The sequence below is a fragment of the Excalfactoria chinensis genome, chromosome 3 (genome assembly GCF_039878825.1).
Source record: "Excalfactoria chinensis isolate bCotChi1 chromosome 3, bCotChi1.hap2, whole genome shotgun sequence".
In the NCBI taxonomy this organism is placed as follows: Eukaryota; Metazoa; Chordata; class Aves; order Galliformes; family Phasianidae; genus Excalfactoria; species Excalfactoria chinensis.
This window is the reverse complement of record NC_092827.1, coordinates 56477231-56500501: the sequence shown is the minus strand read 5'-3', so window position 1 is coordinate 56500501 and position 23271 is coordinate 56477231. Positions and strand designations below refer to the sequence as shown.

At 39.6% G+C, this 23271-nt stretch overlaps 1 protein-coding gene across 1 annotated transcript; it reads right to left on the bottom strand.

The window, feature by feature from the left end:
- Nucleotides 1-2488: 2488 nt before the first annotated feature.
- TMEM242 (transmembrane protein 242) lies at nucleotides 2489-22812 on the bottom strand. The gene is made up of 4 exons (XM_072332497.1): nucleotides 22584-22812; nucleotides 21243-21343; nucleotides 17991-18128; nucleotides 2489-4116 (listed from the first exon to the last, which is right to left on the bottom strand). Exons 1-4 carry the CDS (start codon nucleotides 22693-22695, stop codon nucleotides 4018-4020), a joined length of 450 nt encoding a protein of 149 aa, XP_072188598.1. The 5' UTR covers nucleotides 22696-22812; the 3' UTR covers nucleotides 2489-4017.
- Between the last annotated feature and the right edge of the window lie 459 nt (nucleotides 22813-23271).

The following is a 23271-nucleotide window of genomic DNA, read 5'->3' as shown; positions in this document are numbered from 1 at the left end:
GTTGTTTATCATACTTGCCCAAGATAATGACAGTAAAGAAGGTTGAAATTGCTGTATGATTTCCTCTCCTCTGCATCCAGGGACATTCAGCACACAGATGGTGTTCCACATAAAGGATCGAGTTAACTGTTAAACATTTTTTCTTCCCATTAGCTAAATTAACAATATGCCTCTGCTATTAACGAAATAGACAAATCACAGAAAACTTGTCAGCTTAATCCTGACTGCTAAAACAGACCATTTGCCCAGATGGGATTGTTTCCTAGCCTATCAGGCTCAAAACATCTAGAAATTTTGCAGTCATCAGCCCAGACTCTGGCAGTGTTGATTCAGCTCTTCAGCCTTAATTGATTTGCAGGCACTTAGCCCTCCAGAGATTTTTGAGTGGCAGCTTAAATATTGAAAGCTACTCTTCTCTGTGCGTATGCTAGGTCACCTGAATTTCCAGAAGTGATGAGCTCTGAGGGGCCTGGTTTCAGTCAGCAGATGCCATTGGTGACAAAAATCACAGCAAAAGCCCCTGAGACACTTCTGCCAGAGCGGGCAGTGGAGCAAATAAAGCAAGCATTTCCAGATTGTTTTCATTTGTCACCTTCTGCAGCAAAGGCGCTGTTGCTGACCTTGGCGTTGGCAGTGTTGTGGAGACTTCCACCCTAACAATGAGAAGGGAGCTGTGCCTCCACATCACTGCTTCCTGCATAGCTGTGCCTATTCTGATCTCTTCATCTCCAATTTCCCACATCTCCTTTTGCTTCTCTGAAATATAGTAAGAAGGGAGCTCATGTAATAGTATTAGCCTGTAGACTAGTTTTAGCAACGCAGATGACTTCTGCTGTTCTTATAACTAATTGTGATCAGAAAGTTGGTGAAAAACACTATGGCCTGCTCAAACCCACTATCTTCAAGGGCTGCTCTGAAAGTAGTGCCTCCTATTTATAATGTTGGCCCTAGGCTTCAAAGGCAGATGTTGGTGCTATGGCAGTAGAGGTTGAAGCTTCCCACCAATATTCTGTCACATGTTTTTGCTGCGTGACAAATGGTGTCTGATACAGAAGTACATATGAAGCAAAACTGTATCACTGAATTCCTCACTGTGGAAAAATATGGCACCCATTGACATTCATTGACACTTGCTGAATGTTTGTGATGACCAAACAGTGAACATGAGCACAGTGAGACAGCAGGTGATGCATTCCAGCAGTGGTGACAGTGTCAGTGGGTCATCTCCACTGGTTCAAATTGTTACGAGAGCAGGCTCTTGCTCACTGATGGCAAGAATGCATGACTAATTGTGATGACTGTGTTAACAAATAGTGTTTTGTAGCTGAGAAATTACTCCCTTGATGCAGAAAGAAAGTAAAAGGTAAGATTTTTTAAAAATAAATGAGAAATAGTAGTCACTGGACCCATCAACTTTTTTGGTCCAGTGTCTACTTGCAGAATGTAAGTCTTGAAACCTGATTTATTTATTCATTTAATTATTGTCCGTAGCTGTTTGTAGCTTTCTTTGCTCAGTTGTATTAAGTAGATACATTAAGGTATCTAGCCACTACTGATATACCATGTGCTTTATCCTCCTATCTGTACAGAGAATGGCACATTCTCTATGGTTTTGTTGCGGTTTAGGGTAACTTTGCTAAGTATTTTTATAAAAAGAGCAGCATCCCAAAGTCAACAGAATTTTCACCTAGTGAAAAAGAGCTGCCACAGTGCAAAGATTAAAGTTCTTGTGGATTTCAACATGAGACTTGATTTACTTTTAAATTATGATTCTACTCTTCCATATGAGCCTTAATCTAGAGAAAACTCATTTCCAGCCAGAAGCACACAGTAAAGCTTGGAATAATAAGATGATCTATGAATTTCTCGTTCTTGGAAGATGTTTTGTACAAAGCCCTTTATCCTAACACTGGTTTACTAGATCATTCTATACTTGCCCTGTATATGTTATTCTCTTTTAAAGATTTGTTTCACTAGGTTCTATTTTTTAGTTTTATTTTTTAATGTAATCTGATAAGGCCGTACAACTTGGGGCACGTCCAGATTTAATTCATACTGTGTGCTATATGGGAAAATTTTTGTCATATATTCGGATTGATCCAGCAGTTAACCATTACCAGACGTGACGGCTCTCTTCTGCCAGGACTAATACTCATTCAGCCCTCAGAGCTCAAAAGTGCTAGAAAACTACTCATTTTTCTTCAGGATTACTCCTGAACTGTGTTCTCACACAGTCGCTGTGCTGATGGGAGGTAAGCAAGAGTGACACTTTTCACAGGCAGCTGGCATTGTTCGAATGATTTGTAAAATTTCAAGACCAGTCATTCACTGTAGCACAAAGTCGTTCTCTGAGCACTCCTGTCTTTCTCCATTGATGGTACAGGGAGCTTGGATGATTAATTCAGATGAGATTTTACCGAAAGTTATTTAATACAGACAAACCCAAGTCACTTGAATCCCACTTTAAAAAGTAAAGTTGGTCAGCTGTAAGGGCATAATAAGACTTGCATTTATTGAATTTAGTTCAGTACCTGATCAGTTTTAATGGCACGGCTGCATGTTAAACTTGATGACTTAGCACTAATATGCATAAGCACAGGCAGTAAAGGCATCCGTGTGCACACAAACAGAAATATGGAAATAGTACCATTGTTCATGTGCATAGGACAGCAGCATTCACCACAATTTATTTAATACTGGATTACAAGCATCAAACTATGGAAAGGATGTCATCTATTATACTTCAATTGTGTTAAAGATATTATTCTAGTGCTGTCATATTTCATAGGAAAAGCACATTTCTCTATTATTCATCTGACATTTAAAGTTTTTTTCTTTTTTTTTAACATTCTTTCCTAGAAATATAAAGATTTAATCACAAAAGACAAGTTCTAAGCAGACTATTAAATCTGGCAGCTCTTAATTGGACTGTGTGCAACTGATAAAAAAAAACAAACCAAAAACCCTGATAACTGAGCATTCACTCCACAAAGAATTGTTCACCGATACTATTTATTTATTTATTTGTTTCTGCAATTTTACAGATCTACAGTTCTGCAAATACAGTGTTTGAGTACGACATTATTCTTCCCGCTTTACGCCTATGCCTCATGAGATTGCAATGTGGGAAAATGACACATTGCTTCTCCTGATAGAAGAACCACAGAAAACACTGAAAAATGCCCCCCAGAAAACACACACTTTGTTGGCTGAAAATATCTGTTGCATAGGTCAGACTGGACATAACATTATTTTATATATTTTTCACTTACAATATTCATACAAATATAGTAGAAGTTTTTATACAAACTGTCAGATTCACAATTGTGGGATGCAATAAAAAAGCTACTAATGAAAAAAGAGTGCACTTCATTGAGGTCTCCACTGCTGCTCTGCAGAGGAGCTCAGCAGGTCATTACCTCTGTATTTGATGGTTTAAACTTTCCAATCAGACAGACAAAAGCAGCTTGGCTTAGACACTTTCTTTGATACAACTTGAATTATCTCCTTTATTTTTAGAAGAGTGCACTGTAACCTTTACCTTCAGGCTCACTGATGGACCTTTGATAATTCTCTTGATGTTTACATTCCTAATGATGCATGTAAACGGCAGTGAAAGCACTGTTCTTTGTTTCCTAGAGAAATTCCCTAAAATTACTCTTAAGAGGCAGGACGGGGTAAAAGTTTATTGAGGTTTTGTCCTCATATTGATTAAAGCTGTTTCTTTTATTTAAGTTTTCACAACTTACAGTCTTTTTTCAAGTTGGAACCAACTTACCTTGGAAGGTTCATTTTCTCACAAATCAACCAAACCAAGTACGCTGAAGAAATAAAGTATAAATTACTATTGTAATTCTCTTGCCACTAAGATGTTAACCGGTGTCCCCAGGCTCAGTGAAGTCCCCATCAGTAACTTGCTCAGTCTGATTTTTTTTCTCTTTTACCCAGGTGAGACATTTCTGCTGCTTCTGCTCCTGTTCTTGCTGAAAGAGCCATCTCCAAATGCTTCTGATTCTTTCACTTTGATTTAAGTAAGTCTTCCCATTCAACAGTAGACTCGCTATTTTTTGGAATTGCTGGAAACATTGACTGCATTTTAGTTCGGAACTCTTTCATCTATAAAAGAGGTTAAGAAATAAAAGTAGTCAACTATTAATAAGAGGCTTATTCCGCATAGCTGTTTGAGGTAAACAAAATGTAAAAAGGCCTTAAAAATACCAGCAAAGTAAGACTTACCCTCTAATTATACAGGTTCCACTATCCCCACATCTAAAGAATCACACAGGGGTGTCTAACTTGGACCACTTGTCTGAATGATTCTCTACTATAATATGATCTATGTAAATATATATAAGTAATGTTTTGTTTGATGTAAAATTACTTCAGTATAGTGCAGCCATATTTTCAATGCAGTGCCTTATTCTGCACTTTATATAGATTGAAGGTCTGTTATAATAGGTCTGTTTGAGGATTTTAGAACAACATTCAAGAAAATGTTTGCTTGGACAGTTTTGGTTTATCCAACAATATAGATACAGGAGATTAAAGAAAATTTTATTAAAATTTATTTATTAATAGGCAGGAAAAGAAAATGCATAATAATACATAGGACCATGCTTTTCTTTCTTTATAGGTAAATTAAAATGTGTGCTATGAAGAAGAAAGATGGCTGTCTTTATATTCAGTGTATTAATGCATTAAAACCAAATCTATATTTATGGTAACCATTTTATCACCAATGGCTGATTCTGTTGTCCTGACAGGCCAGAACTGAGAGTTAATTTCATTAAAAATCACTTCTAATTGACGTTACTGTTCAGATTTAATGGATTCTTTTCTTCCAATCTTTTTACATACAAGGGCTGCTCCAAAAGTAATATCTTCTATTTTATTATGTTGGTCCACGATGCTCAAATCAAGCTTGACTGGAAAATAAAATATTACAAATCTATTCTGAAAGAAAGAAAAAAAAATTATCTAGAAAGCACTAAAACTGCTATCAAATGTAGGTTTAGGAATGCTCAGACTTTTCTCAGAATGCTAATTTATGTTCTGCAGGTAAAAGCAACTCATTTTCTGGAAAAGCGATTTTCCTTTAGCACACAGGCAGAATGTGAAATATTTAATTTTTGTTCATTCTCAAGACCCTGTGATAAACTTCTTCATCCTTATCTCCTCAGATTCTGATGCTTATTTGTAAAACCACTTTGCAAGCAATGCCAAACCCAAGGCCATCACTTCACTCTTGCAAGCATCTATATGTTTCCATGACCCCCCCTCTGTACAAAATATTTTTAATTGCAGTTCATGGGTTTGACTGTTTTACTTTTTTCTCCAAACTTTCTTCTTTTCTGATTCCCATGCTGGACAGTGAGCTACTTTAATAAATTGTAATACTAAGCTGATCACCAATGTGAATTGACTTTTCAACATTATGCCTTAGGTTGTCAGCTATTTAGGAAAGGTGTTCTCTACTGTGACTGGCATGAGCCTAAGAAGTACCTGGTGTCTTCTCAATGTGCCTAATTGGGGTCATTTTGTTCACAATACAAATGCCACAGCTACAATTACTTGAAGTTTTCATATAACTTAAAAATCCTACTATTTCTCTCCACAATAGTTTTTGAGTAATATATTAAGCAATGTAACTGGTACTACATTCAGACTTTTATTCTTTTTTCTCTCTCTTCCCAGTAAGAAAGTGCAATAATGTTTCACTAGAGCTTCAAATAGCATTTCTAAGGTATTTCTTTCTCGTCTGCACCACTAATACCATCAGCTTTTGAGTTTCTTCTTCCATTTCCAAGTTTTGCTAGTTACATAAACTCAATGTATTTTCAAATCCCGGCCACTGTCCTCCCGGTACTCAAAGCATCTTTACAGCTCCCTAGCCACACTGCCTAAAAACACAGAGAAGACTTCAAAAAAGCCCTTCTCTGACAGAGTGGAACCAGTGTATATAGACATAAGTCATGATGGAAACTGCAACACAGTTCCTTCTGTCCCAGTGTCAGCATCTGCTGCTTGTGAATCCTTCTAGTATCAGATTTTAGTCTGTGACTTCTCTCAGTCATTGACCATGCACTCTGTACCTTGGCTGTTGATTGACCAACATGTATTTAGTATAAATTTGGCCTCCAAACTAATTCATGCTGGCAAAACACTTGTTCTTGATTGCATTTGGTTGGAAGCATTATCCCAGGCCTACTGCAACCTCAGAGGATCCCTGTAGGGAAGGTAAACTTTTTTCAGTAAAGACACAAATGAGGTATCCTTCTGTGAACTGGATTTCCTGGTATCCAGTCAGCCTCATGCATTGGAGTGAGCTTCTTGTGAAGATCACTAACCTGGCTTTATATCATATGGATACAACACCATGATTAAGGAGGGAAACCCCGCAATTCAGAACCAATGTCATGCCTTGCCTTTTTTTTTTCAGAGATAAACTGCTTGGAAGGTCTCTTCTCCTCTCTCCGACCCAGAAATCTCCTGCATTTCTTCCAGATTCCATAATAAACGTGCCGGTGGTCTCAAATCAACAAGCATTAATTTAGTTAGAAAAGGTAATATGCCTACGTACTAAATACCAGAATGTTCAGAAATAATTTATTGTAGTAGCTGCTTATTTATGATTGTCAGGCACACTGACCCTGGGGCAGTCTGCTCAACTGTGACGTCTCCAATTAATACTATAGTAGACTGAGTGCTAAAAGCAGGATGTATTCTACCTCTTTTGGCTGACTTCAGGATCGCAAACCACTCTCTCAAACCCTGCTTCTGAACCCAGTGGCACATGAACGATTTGCAGCACATTTCTTAGTCTAACATTCCAGCATTCTCTGTTCCTGGAGGCAACTCTTAGAAGTGAATTTCACTCAAGTGATCTTTTCGTATTTTTAATCACAGGAATTGCAAAGCTGTTTTTTCTTGCCAAATAAATTACAGTAACTGTTCCACCTCTGACTGTCAGGCTTCTTTCTAAAAGGGTATCATCTACCTTGCTGCATTAAATAATCTGTAATAGCTACAGATCACTGTTATTTTCTTATCTTAACCTAATGATCCTGCCTCAGGTGGCAAAAATATGGGGACCTAAAAGCATCTTCCAGTTAATAATGTCTTTTTAATGTACATCGTTGACAGAATGTCACACAAAAATTGGGATAGCACTATTACAGAGAGCACTTACGTGGCCGTTCATATTAAAATGAATGGAAGAGAGGCTAAAAAAAGTCTATTTGAATCTTAGAATGAAAGTTTTGCAAGGAAATGTTATCTTTAATGTCTGACATTTATAATAGGCCAACCCAGATTCTAGGAATTATTAGTTTCCTATTTTAGTACTTGTACATTATCTTGCAAATGAAATGAGGTTAGATCCCCTGACCTGGAATACTGACTGAGAGCACAACACAGCGTGTCCAGGCCTTATATTCTCATCAGCCACCTTTCACCTCACAAGGAACCAAGATGAGACAGGCTGCCTTGGATTTAAGAGCATCTGAGAGGATTGTTCTTGCTACCTTTTCCCAAATCTCCAAGTTGATCGCTGTTGCTCTTGGTAGCAAACGCTTACCAAGGTCTGCATACAGAAATAGCAGGTTATTTGTGGAAAACAGCATGTACTGAACCCTTACAGCACTCCAAGAGCAGAGCAGACAGCCTGCTGGCTGAAGGCAATTCTCTGACTGCCACTGTAAAATGGAATGCTTGTTGCAGGTCACCTTGTGCCAGCTTGCACACTGACCTCTACAGTAAGCACAGAAATTAGTGCTCTGGTTCACATTCTTGGATCTTACACTTCATCGGTAAAGGTGTTCGGGTTACTCAGAATCCATGCATCTCTCACTGGTAAGGCACCTGCTCTACATCATGAGCACGCTGCAGTTCACTTCAGCGTAATTTCTGTGCGAACAGCACTTAGCTCCCAGTATTGGGATTCTTAACTGGTAGCTTGGAAGTTTGTTTCTACACCTCTGTAGTTAAAGGAAGAAGATGAAAAATAAAAGAGGTGTTTAGCTATTTGTGCTCAATGGGAAAAAGTGGCTCTCATTTATATACATGAGGGTAGCAGTCTTGTAAACTGCAATCTTAAAAAACAGTTACTTCTTTATACTTAGAGCTCTACGAGTATGCCTTAACATTCCATGAATAACCAAGATGATTTCTCTGAAATAGAAGGCCAAGAGCTTAAGTTGTTCCAGTGGATGATATCTCAAAGCAGACAATGTTAGCGTTTCAGTCTCAAGCCTGTACCTATTGATTTCAGTGATGCTGCACCAGACTTCCAAACAAAAACAATGTCACAGAGTTCAGACGACACCATCTTGTTGCAAAAGGCTTTCATGTGATGCAGAAAAATTGAGTGATTTTTTAAAAAACCACTGAGGAACATTCCATTTATTTCTGCAGAGTCTTACTTTCTAATCTGGGTTCCTGAAAAGGACATCCACACAATTAGTCTTTTACAGCATGTTACTCATTTCTCCTTAGTCATCCTGCACAATTTGAAACATTAACGTAATCTACAATTTAAAATAGTTAAATATATAAATGTATGAAGCATGCTAGTTAATGGACCCAAAGCATCAGGATGAGTGTTCCCACTGCACAAGCTCTCATGCTCTGTAATTTGGATTTCTGAATTGAATGAAAAACATTAATTGTCTGCAAGTAGGCAGATCTGTCAAAAGATAACCTGAGTAATTCTTTCCTCTCTATGACCAGGAATTCCCAGTATGTGTTATCCAGAAATGACAGCCATGGCTGAGAAAAGCAGACAGTAAGAATCAAAGCCTCAGCCTTAAGCAATTCACAAGCCTTGATGCCCAGAATGGAACTGAATTGTGTGCAGGCCACTCATTGGAGCTCTTGCTGCATAGAGTCAGGATGTGGACAACTGAGCACTTTCAGGTAAGCAGAGCAACCTGCATGAGGACAGGAGCAAGTAACAAGCATGGCCACGTTGCCACACTTGAAGATATCATGGTACTGAGATGCAACATAAAAACTTACACCAACCAGGTAAGCTTTTATTTAGATTTTAGTCATACATTTGTAGTTTGCAGCCACGGAGTGTGCTGACCTGCTTGTCCACTTCCAGAAACCCACAACTGCTCCAGAGGCAACATCCAACCAAAGACTGAATATTGTTTTATTCTACCATGGAATCACAGAATGATTTAGGTTGAAAGGCACCTTAAAGCCCACCCAGTTTCAAACCTCTGCTGTGGTCAGGGCTGCCCCCCACCAGCTCAGGCTGCTCAGGGCCCCATCCAACCTGGCCTCGAGCTGCTCCAGGGATGGGACACCCCAGCTTCTCTGGGCAGCCTGTGTCCATGCCTCATCACCCTCTAAGTAAAGAATTTCTGCCTAAGATGTAACTTAAACTTCCCCTCATTTAGTTTGAAGTAATTTTCCCTTGTCCTACCATTATTCCATTGTGTAAAAAGTCAGTCTCCCTCCTGTTTATAAGCTGCCTTCAAGAACAGGAAGGCCTATCTAACTTCCCAACAGTTTGATAGCAGCTGACATTGACAAGTCTCTCCAGAGACAATGAAATAATTCCTCAAGAGAGCTACAGTTACCATCTTCTTGTACTCTTGAAATGCTTCCTTACAGATTTCCCTATAGACAGTGCAGATGTAGCAGCTTTCCAATAAGAAAAGGATGATCTTATTCCTCAAATAAACGTTGTGCTTTATCAAGTACAAGCAAAGTTCACAGGTTTCTTGTATATATCTTCTACTCCTTGTGTAAAACAAAAGCAGTACATATGTGCGAAGGCAAAGTCTTCTCCACACCAAACTAATTAGGTAATACAAGCAGTACAGACAATATGTGTATAAACAGAAGGAGGAAGTGTTAATTTGTACTGGTACTAAATCTTCCTTGAATTTAAATAAGCACTGAGGAAGTAAAACGATATTAAAAAACTGAGCACATTTAAATTATTTTGAGTGATAAAGAAATAGGAAATAAAAGATTATTATATTATGCAGTCAAGTACGTATAATAAATCAAGCATGGTAAGGAACAGAAACATCGTGAAGAGAATTAAATAAAACTAAAGTTAAAAAATAATAGCAATAAAAGCATCTAGGAATGATTCTCGAATGATCCTAGAATGATTCTAGTGGATACGCTGCTTTTGTAGCAGCATTTAGGCATCACAAAATAGCATAAAAATTTTAGCTTCCGCAAAATGTCAGTATTTGATTGAGATCTGTACATCTTGGTATTATTTATGGATGTCAAACAATTGTGAAGACTATGTCTCTGTAATTCCATTTTATTTTTTAAAGTCATCCATCCTTAGACCAAATACTCATTTGTATTTATAATGTACTTGTGAGTACAGTCTCAAAAGTAATATCAAGTATCTCCCAAAATAGATGGGGCGATGTTAGCATTGTTTTGCTTAGAATGAGTATTTAGAAGTCAGATTTCCTCTAGATAAAAGTACCTGGCATAGGACTCATCCTTACCAACAAAACCATAGCAAGCATATAATCTCTTTACTGCTTTTAATTGCTTCGGATGTCTCTACACAGCTGTGCAATTGTTTTAGATTATTAACATTTTAAAGGTTAAGATCGATGAAAAAGAGGATATTTCATTAGGAGTCACCATAAAAATGATAACTAATATTTTGTATCTGTATTAGTCACAAATTACTAGTTCTCAGTATTTTTTTTCAGCTTTCCATAGAACAGATATACAAGTAACAAACCTACATATGAATCATCCTGGCCCTCTTCCCTTGGGAGAACAAATGCTTTCATTTCTGAGGAAATTTATTGAGGGCATAAAGAGCAAAAGGGCTCTTAAAGCATAATTTATCTTGCTTGTTAATTGTTCCATGGCTCAGTGTGCCAGCGCTGAAACACTGTTATGCTTTTAGAAGGTTCACAATCCCTGTTATGTAAAAGAAAAATAATAATTCAAAAGAACAAGAAGCATTCGTAGATAGGTTTTAATATCCATCAAGTACTCCACAGCTGCAAATTTTTAATTTAAAGAGAAGCTGCTTATCTAAAGTGAGGATTTACAACTTCACTGCAACTTCTAGAAAACTGTGAAACATTTTCCAAGGATTTGGTCCTGTTGACAAACAGCAATCCAATTGTAAGCAAACTGGAATTCAGCTTAATAGGATTATCGACGTCAGTTATTCCTGTGAAATAAGCACACTGAATGCAAAACAAGTTTAAACAACGTACTGCTGACAGTCAGCTACATGAGATTCAGACTCTGCAACTCCCTGAAGTCAGCAGGTTGAGGATTAAGAAGAACCAAACACTTGGGGATAGAGGGATGGGTCAGGCAGACCTTTTCAAAGAACAGGGAATAATTTATATCACAAAGGTAGACCCTATGCATTTCACTCATCAAATAAAGCAAGGGATCACCATGGTGTGTATCTATCTTGCTTGTACAGACAGCCTATGTTTCTGCCTTTCAAAAAACACCAGTTTAAGCAGCAAAGGAAACAGTGAGAGACAGACCAGATAAATCACTCCAACTGCAGCCCTGCTTTGCTTTAGGCTTTTAGTTTATTATTTTACTATAACTTTAGCTTAATTAAAGATCAAAATGAAGTAGTATCACAGAAATAAAACAATTGAACTTGGGCCTTGTTCAGAGACAAAATAATATATTTTTCCTCCATTTCCAGGATTATGCTGTGACTGTAAATTTCTTCAAGTATTGTAACTGCAAGTCCTCTTTAATCCTCGCAGACACAGCTCTCTCATCACTGCAAAGGGCAGTGCAGTATGTGCTTTCAAGGACATACCTGAGACTAGAACTGCCTAAGTGCCACAAAGTTTAGACAATCTATCATCAGAAAATAATTTATAAAGGACTATCTGTTTAATTTCTGATCACTTCCCTCTTACCTCTGATAACCCAATGCTTATAAATACATTGTCTGGGCGGCTAGTAACATAGGAGGAAGAATCACAACTCTACCAGATGTGACCAAAGATCTGAACATGAAACCACTGCTACAGTATTTATTAAACCATAAATGTATATTACAGAATCGTAGGCTCATTTGCATTGGAAGGAACCTTTAAAGGTCATCTAGACCAATTACCCTGCAATGAACAGGGATACCCACAGCCCCTCCAGACTGACCTTGAATGTCTCCAGGGATGGAGCATCCACAACCTCTCTGGGCAACCATTTCCAGTGCCTTGCCACCCTTACTGTAAATTTTTTTTCTTATATCCAGTATAAATTTCCCCTCTTTCAGTTTGAAAGCATTTCCCCTTGTCCTTTCACAACTGACCCTACTGAAGAGTGTCCCTTTCCTTCTTATAGCTCCTCTTTAAACATATGCCTAAGTTGAAGCACATACTTTAAAGCTTCTGTTGGATCAAGTCTAGCCTCTACTACCCTATTGTCCAGTGATTCAAACTAAGATATAATGTTGCTCCAACTAAATTACATGACACCATCTGAGTTCATTTTAAGACAAAGACTTTGAACTGTAACAAAAAGGTATGGCAGGTCATAGCATCTGTAGAACAGAGACATAAAATCAGGAAGGTTTCGGTTTTTTTAATAAACTTCTCATTCAAGCCAACTGAAATAACAAGGTTTTAAGATATTTTTTTTAATTTCTTTACTTACAAAACTTTTTATTTAGTGAAACATCATTTATTCTTAAACTGAAGATTTCAAACTTCATGAATTATTTTGTATAGAATAATAAAATGTTTAAACTATGACTTCTTCTATTTAATGAAATGAAAAATATGCCAAACCCATTATTTTCTACAAAATTATTTTCAGCACTTCTGTGTTATCCATCAGGATACAGTCAGCTCACTGTACCAGGAGCCTAAAAGATAATGCCATGATACGAAAGTTATTAGGTAGTAAATACACTTGTTCAAAGTTATATGTCGATTGTTAGGCCCATGTTTAGTATTACATACATTCTTCTGTTCTGTGAAGTGCCTCATGGTGGGAGGCTGCAGGCGTATCTGGGTGAACACTGGAGTCCAGACCAGGAATGTGCTTTGGTTGTGAATCTCCCAGTTGTGCATATCAGGCATGAGCTGACCAGTCTCAGTACACCCCAAATGGACGTCTTTAGAGTGAAACAAAACTGGAGGTATCTTCTAGGAGCACATCTAGCATACTCCAGCTGCAAACAGGCATTCACATCATGGGACAAGGCTAGAGCCAGCTCAAATTTAAAATATCCCCTGGAATGGTTGTAGGTATTAGAGCCTGTGGCCCAAACTGCTTCATAGGCCCAGTGTTGTTGGTCAGTGACACTTGCTCATACAGACAGAACTGCTGGACCTTGACATCATCAAAGATGGACTGCTTTCCTAAGAGTTCATTAGAAGTTTGTTAAAAAGTCATGCTAGTGACATGTTAATGACATGTTTACAACATCTGGATAATTTCTGCATGGGGCCCAATGTATGTGAAAAGAGAAAACCATCAGCTTCCAGGTTCTGAAATTGAAGATTTCTCTTTTACATTAATGAAAAGTAGGATTTAAACCACTATCAAACCAAGTCCTCACTGACCCGTCACTTTTCATTTTAGGGATAGGAGCTCATTGAAATTTAGTAGGGTTTATTACTTAGCAGCCTATTCGAAGATGACAACAGCAACAACTGCAGTCAGGGGATATTAACAACCCATCCTGAAACTGCATAAAAAATTTTATATCCCTTACCAAGACATAAAGATCAGTTGTTTACTACCACTCCTGAGTTTTCATACTAGCATAAAAACTGGTAGGCTTACCACCCTTATCAATAAAGCTGTTTGAGAGCTGGAAGGAGGCATCACGACAGCGCTGTGTTAAGAACACACTGAATGTAGTGGCGTTCTCTCCCGCTGCCAGCAGATGTAGCTGCAGTGCAGAACAAACTACAAACACATCCCCAAGCCCTTTGGCCAGGTGTGTGAAGCTCACATGCCCTGCTCTCTCACACCAAGCCCTATGGGGAGTCTGCTTTGCCCAGGTGGGTATAGTAGATAGATGTCTGATAATATAGACATTTTTTTTCTTAAAAAGAAAACACAACAACTACACATCCCATCGTAGCAGTCCCATCGCTGGGTTTAGTTTTGTCCTTTCTGGTGTGTGGAAGATGCTCACCACCTCTTCCTATGCAGGCAGCTATGAAAGGTCTCACAGCAGGCATGCTGACTAGCACTCATTCACACCAGTTCAGCACTGCACTGTTTCAAACCAGTGTGGCCAAAGTGAGCAGGGTTCAAAGGGTATGGAACACACTATTGGCTGCACCTCTCCAAATTTACTATCCAGCTTTGCCTTTCTCTTCCCTTAGAGTCAAAGCAAGCTGTGGTGTGCATGACCTTCAGCAGTTCACATGGGTTGATCAGTCAGGGGTGGAACTGCTCAGTAGCTCAGCTGGCTAGCCAGCCATTGGTGTGAGATCTCTGAGCCATCACATCTGATTTTCCACTGTGGCTTCTTGTCATGTTCTACACCCTGAAACAGTACTAGGCATTAAACAACACAGCAGCTTGGTTTCACTTGACTCAGAGCACTCCTCCAGACTGTAAGTGAAAGTCAGTCCTCTGCTCACTGAGAACATGCCAAGACAACCACAAGGACAGAGCTGGCGATGGATTTGAGAGCACAGTGGAATTAATGTACTTTTATGTGTGACAGATGAAACTTTTTTGTTTGCAAAATGAAACATCTGTGGTGTATACAATTAAAACTTTATAATACCTAACAATACTGAAACACCATATGAGCTGTTGACAATGTTGTTATCAGTATTACCAGCAGCTCTTAAATGAATGAAGTCAGTGCCCAGCTGAGAGAGGACAGCAGCAGGGGCAGACCACTAATTAGCAAACCCCAAAGGCAGCTGGTTATTGTTGAAGGCAGTTAGCTGAAGGAGCAGGGTGGCAAGCTCTTCTTGTTCAGCTGCCAAAAGTTTAGTTATTAAGATCACAAAAACTGAAGGCATCAAGATGAACTGAGGTTTCTCTAAGGTCACGTATAAAACAGCACTTTCAGATACTAACGTTTGCTTTAAAGTCAGAGCTTTCAAATATATATACGGTGTGTTTAGCTTGAAACTGTAACTTCAAATTCTTCGCATCTGTGGTATGGGGAACTTGCATTGTCACTGAATCGTGGAGTTCACAGAATTAAACTACGCTGAAGAATCAAGATATTTATATTCAGGTAAGCCTACAATAGATTCTTCTCAAGTTGTTCAACTTAAATTAAAATGCTCATTTGAAAATGTTGAGATTAACATAGAACCTGCAGTAGTTTTCATGGTCTAAAAAGTAAAATAAAAGAAATTTTATTTTACTCTAACTCCAGTAAATATTTTCACACAGAATGAAAATGATTTTTATGCCTATCTAACAATTATTAGTTTCAACAAATGTATCTTGTGTGTCCCTAAAAGTTAGCACTGGAATTGACTGGTTGTTAGTATATTATTGTTGTTACGGAAGAACAGATAAAGAATTTTCAAAGTTATTGTGCTTCTCTGAAATGGGAAAGCCCTTTCTCAAGATCAGCATATACCTAGGAATCCAGAACTAATGATGTGCCAGTCAGCTTGTAACACTTAACTTCAGGTGCTCATGAAGACGATACTTCATGCACAAAAGTAACACCTTTGAGATTGCATTTCTTCCTGAGTGTTATCTTAAAGCAGCATGCAAAGTGTCAACAACAATCAAAAATTGCTTGTTATTTAGAATTATATTTCTAGAGTGCCTTTTCTCTGGTCAGAATATTTAATCTTTTACACACTTCTGGTATTGTACCTCTGGTAATTTTAAACATATATTTAACATATTCAATAAAATGGGATAAAGAAATATTTGGCAGAAACTTACAAACGTAAATTTGCATTTATGCTGTAATGAGCAGCACTATATTACAAGTTTCCTTCTTCCAATTGGAATTTAAATCTATAGCAGAAGCAATAAATATGTCATTGAAAAGCAGGGGGAGAGAGGGCTGCTCAAAATTATTTGCAGCCTCAGACTCTTGACAGAAATCTACTTCTTTCAGTGTCTGCAGTTCCAACTGTGCCGTGTTGTGGAACAAAAGCATTCTACATAAAGAAACCAATATCAAAAGGTGTTTGCAAGAGCATCTTAAGATGCAGTTTGCCATATCTCCTTTCAAGACTAATGCAACACAGAAAATAGTAAAGAATGACTTTCTGATGATAAATGCTTAGCTAGTTGCACTGCTGCTGTGCCCTTAACAATACAAGATCCTGCTGTCAGACTGTGACATTTCCTGGGCTTAGCCATTTCAAGCTTGTGTTCTTCCCTGTCATACAGTCTCAGTGAAAGCAGCCTCACAAGAAAACCAAGCTAATGTGGGTCTGGGTCAGCATTTTCCTCAGAGATAAAATTTAAGCTTACTGACAAACAGTTAACATAAGTTGCTGACGAGGGTTATACTGTCCTTCAGCAGGACCAGAAGTACTCTGAGTGAAAACAAGAATCAGCGGCATGGTGTGAAGTGAATCCTTTTGGCTGATGATTTAAGTGACAGTAAATTCAGCAGATGGCTACAGCTTAGCACAGAGAGAGTATAAATTGGTATGCTTGCTTTTCTCATTTTTCTGTTATTCCACTACAGTCTGACAAGCAGGACTTGAGTACAAACAAAATGCATTGTAGCTGCATCTTATGTCATGCTTTCCTTTATTGGCTCTTACTGAGAATCAACATCAGAAACCAAGGAATTTGTGCATGTTGGGACCAGTATGGTAATGGTTGAGTCATGGCCTGAATCACTGATTGAACACCTGGAGAAAGGACCCAGTCAGCCCTGGGAGCACAGGTGAAGGAAATTCAGCTGTATGACTGGAAGAGATGGAGCTTTGCTGCACCTCTCTTAGATCTCATTTAAGGGCTGACTGCCACTGGGGAAGCATCTCTGGTTGAAGATCTCTCCTTTGTGGAGTTTCTACCGTGAGCCTAGTTCTTCGGAGATGGGTGAGCACTTCTTATTTTGTAACACCTTTCTATTGCACTAGTCCCTTTGTCGTGACACCTTTTCTGTCACTATTCCATCGCACTGATCTTTCTGATTGTCACAGGACCCAAATGGCTAACTCACAGAATTTATTAGCAGAGTGGACAAGAAGGGAGAACTTGAATTAAGGTGTTAATGAGAATAGCATTAGGGTGGAGCAATATATTGCTGCTTTTAGTGTTGGGAGATCGTGAAATGCTCTGCTGGAAATAGAAGTAATTTTTCACAGAAACTAAGGGAGGTTCATTCACTCCCACCTTTTAAAAGGGAGTGGAGTTCTGCCATCTACACAGTGTTTCTTCAGTCAGGGTTCACTACTAGGAGCAAACCAAAATGTTTACAAGAACTCCGGTGCTCACACTGAACACAGTGAAATACTGGAACATAAGCGCATTATTAATGATAGCCTTTGCCCCTTGGGGCATACAGATGCTTCCTAAGTTTCCTTGCCTGGATGAGGCACATCATGGAACATCACTCTGTTATGCATAAATCCTCTAACTTCTATCCCTTTGCACCTTACAGAAATGCCCTAGAAAGAAAGCTATCTTCATCCCTATTTTTCTTATGTTCTTGAAGTAGAAAATATAGCTTTCTATCTATCCAAGTTCTAAGGAGAGGATTTGGGGGTAGCCTTCAATTCAATAAGCAAAGAATGCAGAAAGTTTGCAACCACTATTTTAGTCTCTAAAGTAGAACACTGACTCTTTTTTGAAGAATCTGAAACATATGCAAATAAGCACAAGCAGGACAGAACTGTTCTTCCCCTTAAACTATCTTTTCCACAACATCCCATTTATAAAAGATGCAAAAATTACTTTCCAGTCCTCACAGCCCTCTGTTTAGTCACTGTATGTGTTGGGAATCGAGGGTACTGCCAGGTTAAAGTAGTACAGAATATGATGAATAATTCCGGAAATAAAAATACAGTATTTGGAGGGTTGTATTTGCTACTCACACTGTGAACACCCAGAGCCTTCCAGATGGCAAAACTTAGTAATCCGACTCCACACCATGCATACAGAGAGCCCCATCCTAGGGCACGTAAGGCCAGTGATGAGCCACTCTCAGGTAATGCAGCTGTAGCAGTAATACCCTAGAAACAAAAACAGACTGGTCAAGACCAAGTGAACAATAATTGGAAAAAAAGAAAACTATAAATAAAAAAGATAGCTTATTCATCTAGAAATTTTCTTCTCTTGCCAGTTTATGTGAGGCCATAGAAACTCTTGTTATGGATGCCAGCAGGCCCAAAGCACCAAGCAAGTGGATGTATAAGCTGCTTTCTCCCCAGGAACAGCTTTCATGACTGCCAGTAGCACCCAGAGAGTTTTTAATACCTGAAGATGCTGAAATGAACAGTTTAATGGGCACAAGAATCTGATAGTTATCCCACCACTCAAAAGCTGCAACTGAATCAAAACCAAAACATCTGCATTGGAATGCAATCCTTTTACAGAACTGATCTAGGTATGACTTCTTCAGGGTGGTGTGAGTGGGCATGACTGCTGGCCTGTAAGTTTTTGTTTAAGTTCCTGTAATAGATTAGGAAACTGGAGGAATCTGTGCATCTTTCAGCTTGATGTGGAATGTAACAGTGACTGAGAGACCAACTTTGAGATAATGCAACTCTGAAGGAGTTCTAGAAGCTGTTTAGGAAAATTTTGAAAAGAACAAATAGCAACATTATGCCTCATTTCCCTGCGGAGTTCACTAAGTGGCAACGAAGATTGCACTTCTCCATTTTCACACTTTCCATTTTTGTCAAAAATAACAGTGGGTGTTTTTTGAGATTCTGCTGCTTGAGTCTTCCATGAGATGTGTTGTGAATGTACAAAACACTTGGGAAAGTCATCTCAGGCCACGAGGAATGGAGTCTCAATCACAAAACAGAGTCCCAGCTGCAATGAAAACTTTTTTGTCACAGCACATCAATATAGGGTGCAGCTATGAAGGGCACAAACACATGGTGGCTCACATCAGTCAGTTCACACCAAGTGTTTGCTGCTAGCCAGCCACTCTCAGATGGTAAAGCCCCCTGCGCCATACTTAGCTGCTACAGGGCAGCTTCAGTCTCTTTCAATTCCTTTCTTCTTTGATGTAACTAAATGCATGTACATGCCTATCAGAATGGTGTTTGGGCAGTGAAAAAGCATCAGTAGTTGTTGTGTTTTTTTAACTCTTGACTTCATTTTCATCAAAATGTTAAAATGATCCTCAGACAGTGTTTAGTATTAACATCTGTCTTTTGGATATAGTTCTGGGCAGTTACCCAAGGACAAACACCAACATGCAAAGGACGCAACTAAAATCCATTTTATTCCTCATTCGTTCTTATTTGGACATCCCAAAGTGGAAGCTGTTAACAGTGTTCACTAAGTATGCATATATACACAGACACACACAATAGATCTCTAACCACACCATTAAACTGAGATTTACTATTTCCTTCTTGCGGCTAATGAACTTTCCTAACTCTTTCAGTAGACACTGCACTGAGTAGATTTAAAAACGATGATTTCTGACATTTTCCTGCTTCAACAGTCTATACATATATAGCGTAGAACTTCCATTTGGAAGATGGAAAAAGAATGGACAAAAATATCCTCTACAAAGAATCTTTAAATAGGAGTCATTATCTGTGAAAACTGCTGGCAAAAATAACTCAACCACTATTTAAATGCCGTATTGTCTCAAGAAAAAAAGAAGTGCTATGTGGATGCGGTTGATTTGGTTTCACTGACAGCAGTCAAAAAGCGTTCTGTTCCAAGCTGATTCCTGAAGGATGTCAAGTATAAAGACAGGGATTTCTGTAAACTATTTGCTATAAGATTATCCAATACGCTGTTCAGAGAGCATCAAAAAAGCTGATTAAAAAATGCTAAAAAATTAAGAAGACAACAGTAGAATACTATGACAGCATGGGGGAAAAAGGTGCAACTAAGAACGCTTTTAGGAGAACAGAGTTTTAATCATGAGCCTGTTATTGTACACGCTGTATTCTCTTTGTTACCGCTCCAATACTGTAAAAAAACAAAACAAACCTATTTGAATTGAAAAAATAAGCCATTGAACAATGCTCAAATCTACTTACCAAAAAAAAAAAAAAAAAAAAAAAAGACCAGAAGAATACAGGGCAGGATTTGCTGGTTTGTTTCCCAAAATATACACTTCGCACTTAATGTATTTTATTTCTGGGGGACATGGGAGGAAATGAGAAAGGCTTCAATTTTCCAACTACCTCCTTGTGGACATGAATGTGTCTGGAAGGAAGCTGTGCCTAAAATAGATACGTTCAACTTCATCAGTTGATTCTTTTCAGCATTAATTCTGGGATGGCTGGACTACTACTTTGACCAGCAATGCTGGCTTATGTTTGCTTGAAGTATCTGTCAAGCTATGGCCTCATCCTAAGTGGAAAAAATGTTATTTAGGGGTTGAGTGTCTAATATGGATGCAATTACCCTTAGTTACTGTATGGGAAATTGGTAATCACAGCCTGAACCTTTGATTAATCAGCTGAGGCAAGTGTTGGTCAGCTGTGGGAGCACAGGTGAGAGTAATTTAGCTGTGCTCCTGGAAGGGGTGGAGCTTGACTCCATCTCCTCTAGACCCCATTTAAGGGCTGACCACCACTAAGGCAGCATCTCTTGGAGATCGCTCCCCAGTGGAGATTGTCTCAGCAGTTCCCAGCAGACTGAAGGCTTCCATACAGGTAAGTTTTTCCTGTAAATAACCTTTTGGGTATTTACAATTACCATCTTTCCATTATTGTCACCGTACAGTTACTTATAGTTCTTTTATTACTGAAATAATGTGTTATTTTTAATAACAGCCAATGACCTGTAGTAATTAGAAAATTTAAGTAATCTTTATCTGTTTGATGGTAAAATCTCAGACAACCCCAATAGGCAGTTAAATAATTCACAAGGTCCAGCCTTCCCTTTTGAAATCACTCACCTATCACACCTTTACAAGAAGTATCATTTTCTTTCTACGCTTTGCAGTACTTAAGCTGAGCAACCCAGATATCATACGCTATTCCTAGCAAACGTTTGATCCTTCTCCTACTGACTTGAAGTCTGGTGCTCTGGCTGCCAACTTTGCATAGTCAAGCTGCAAGTATATCAGCATTACTACAAAGCACTTATGCATTGTTTTGCTTGTTTTTCTGTGCATTGCAACTGGAAAACAGTTTAAATGAACAAACCTTACTGAACCATTTTGGGTTCTTCTTTTTTGCCATGGAAAGCGTGGTACCAAAACCTGCTATCATTCCTGCTGTAGCAACCGTACCTAGGAAAATTCCACCTGCCAAGAAAAGTTTAAGACATAAAAATTAAGATCTTGTCTCCTAGAGGGAGGAAAAAAAGAAAAACAAACCTGTTTTGGAAGCAACACCTGAAAAAGGAAGGTCTGTCAGTATATGCTGAGGGGAAAGGAACAGTCATCCAAATTATTTATATTAACTACCTGTGGTGTAAGGAGGAAAGCATATTTTGAAACAGAGCCTTTTGAAAACAAATAGCAGGAATCTGTTTGCAAACTGCACAAAGCAGAAGTCACCCACGTCCCAGGATGCCTCTTTACAGCACTTCCAAATTTCCATGCTCCCTCTGCAGCCCTTCTCACTCCAGAATCAAGATGCTAAAGTCAGCTCTGCGTTACAAGATGTGCTTCTCCTTCTGCACCACTGGTGACAGCCATCTGAAAACCTGCCTCAGAAGACCATTCTATAAGTAACGTGTTCTCTCTGGCATTGTCAGCTTTATGTGCTAGTGTTTTTTTCCTAGAACAAACCAAAAACCAAACCAACAAAACCATGTGAGTTTCCCTAAGATACAAAGCACCCCTCACTGCCAGGTCTTCTGCAGCTGTATCAGACCACTTGTAAGAAATGGCCTCGTTTGGCCCTGAGTGCAACGTGCAGCACCTGGCTCACACCAAAATAGGGGTGACAAGCTCTGCCTATGCAGTTGTTTGATACCCAGCTTGTGTTCTTCCATTAATGGAAACACCTGTTGGGTAATAGAGTTTAGATACATATATATATATCACCTGAATAGAAAGCAAGAATCAAAATCTCCTTATGTCAGGTTTTGCTTTCTAAAACTTAGTTATGATATTACTGTGATGGAGAAGTTTGCAGCAGCCACACCAGTGAGATGTGTGAAGGTCATGCAGCCTGTGAGCAAGAGGACCTTCAGTAAGCAGACAGAACACGGGGTGCCCGCTGCACTTTATGCTTCACGGTCTGCTAAGCAGCAACGTTTTCCCGTCTGCAGAAACAGCAACTGGCTTTTAATTAATTTCCGCCCGAAGAAGAAGTTTGATGCACAGCCTCCAGCCGTGGGACTTGGGCCAGGAACGCAGTACAACGCGGATAAGCACCCCGAGGCTATGACTGAGCACCCTCCGGCTGGGACAGCGGACCCCGCATCCCGTGCATCCCCAGCGCTCCCTCTCAGGTCTCGGCCACGCACGCCCCACGTGCTGCCTCCCGCCCGTGACCCGAGCGTGGAGGGGAGGAGAGGAAAGGCACTTCCTGCACCTTTGATGAGGAAGAGCTTGTCCTGGGAAGCCGAAGCGCTCCCGCTGCCCCGGGAAAGGGGAGTTCCCAGCGCGGGATCCAGCGGAGCCGGAGCGTGCGGGGAATCCCCCATGGCCGGGCTGCGGGAGGACGCGGCGGCGGCGGCACCTAACCCGGAAGGAAAAGAAGCGGGGCAGAGACGCGCGGCTGCCCTTCCTCTTCCATCTTCTCCTCCTCCTCCTCCTGGGTCGCGCAGCCGCTGTGGTTACCGGCGTGTGTGGGCGCCGTGGGGTAACCCAGTGTGTCTGCCAGGGGAGCTGAGTGCGCAGGTGCCACAGGCTCTCGTAGAAGGCGGTTATTATAGCGCGCTCGGAAGGGATTTCTGTGTAAATCTCAGTGACAGCGTCATGGACTAAACTCAGCGAAACTAAAATCTTTGCTCGCAATGAATTTCATTGAGCTGTCACGACGGGTGTTGTTGCTTTCAAATACGTTTTGAGGTTCCAGGTTGTATCTCCCGTTGTAAGCCCCGTGGCGGTGTCACTGTGTCAGTGCGTGCTGCTTCCCACAGCAGTGTGGGTGACTGACGCACAGCTCGGATCCAGCATCACACCGAGGGAGAAAAACACGCAACTAAACACAGCACAAGCACATCTTCCACACTTTCCTTCTTTGAACCTCTTCGTGATCGCTTGTAGCATGTATCTAG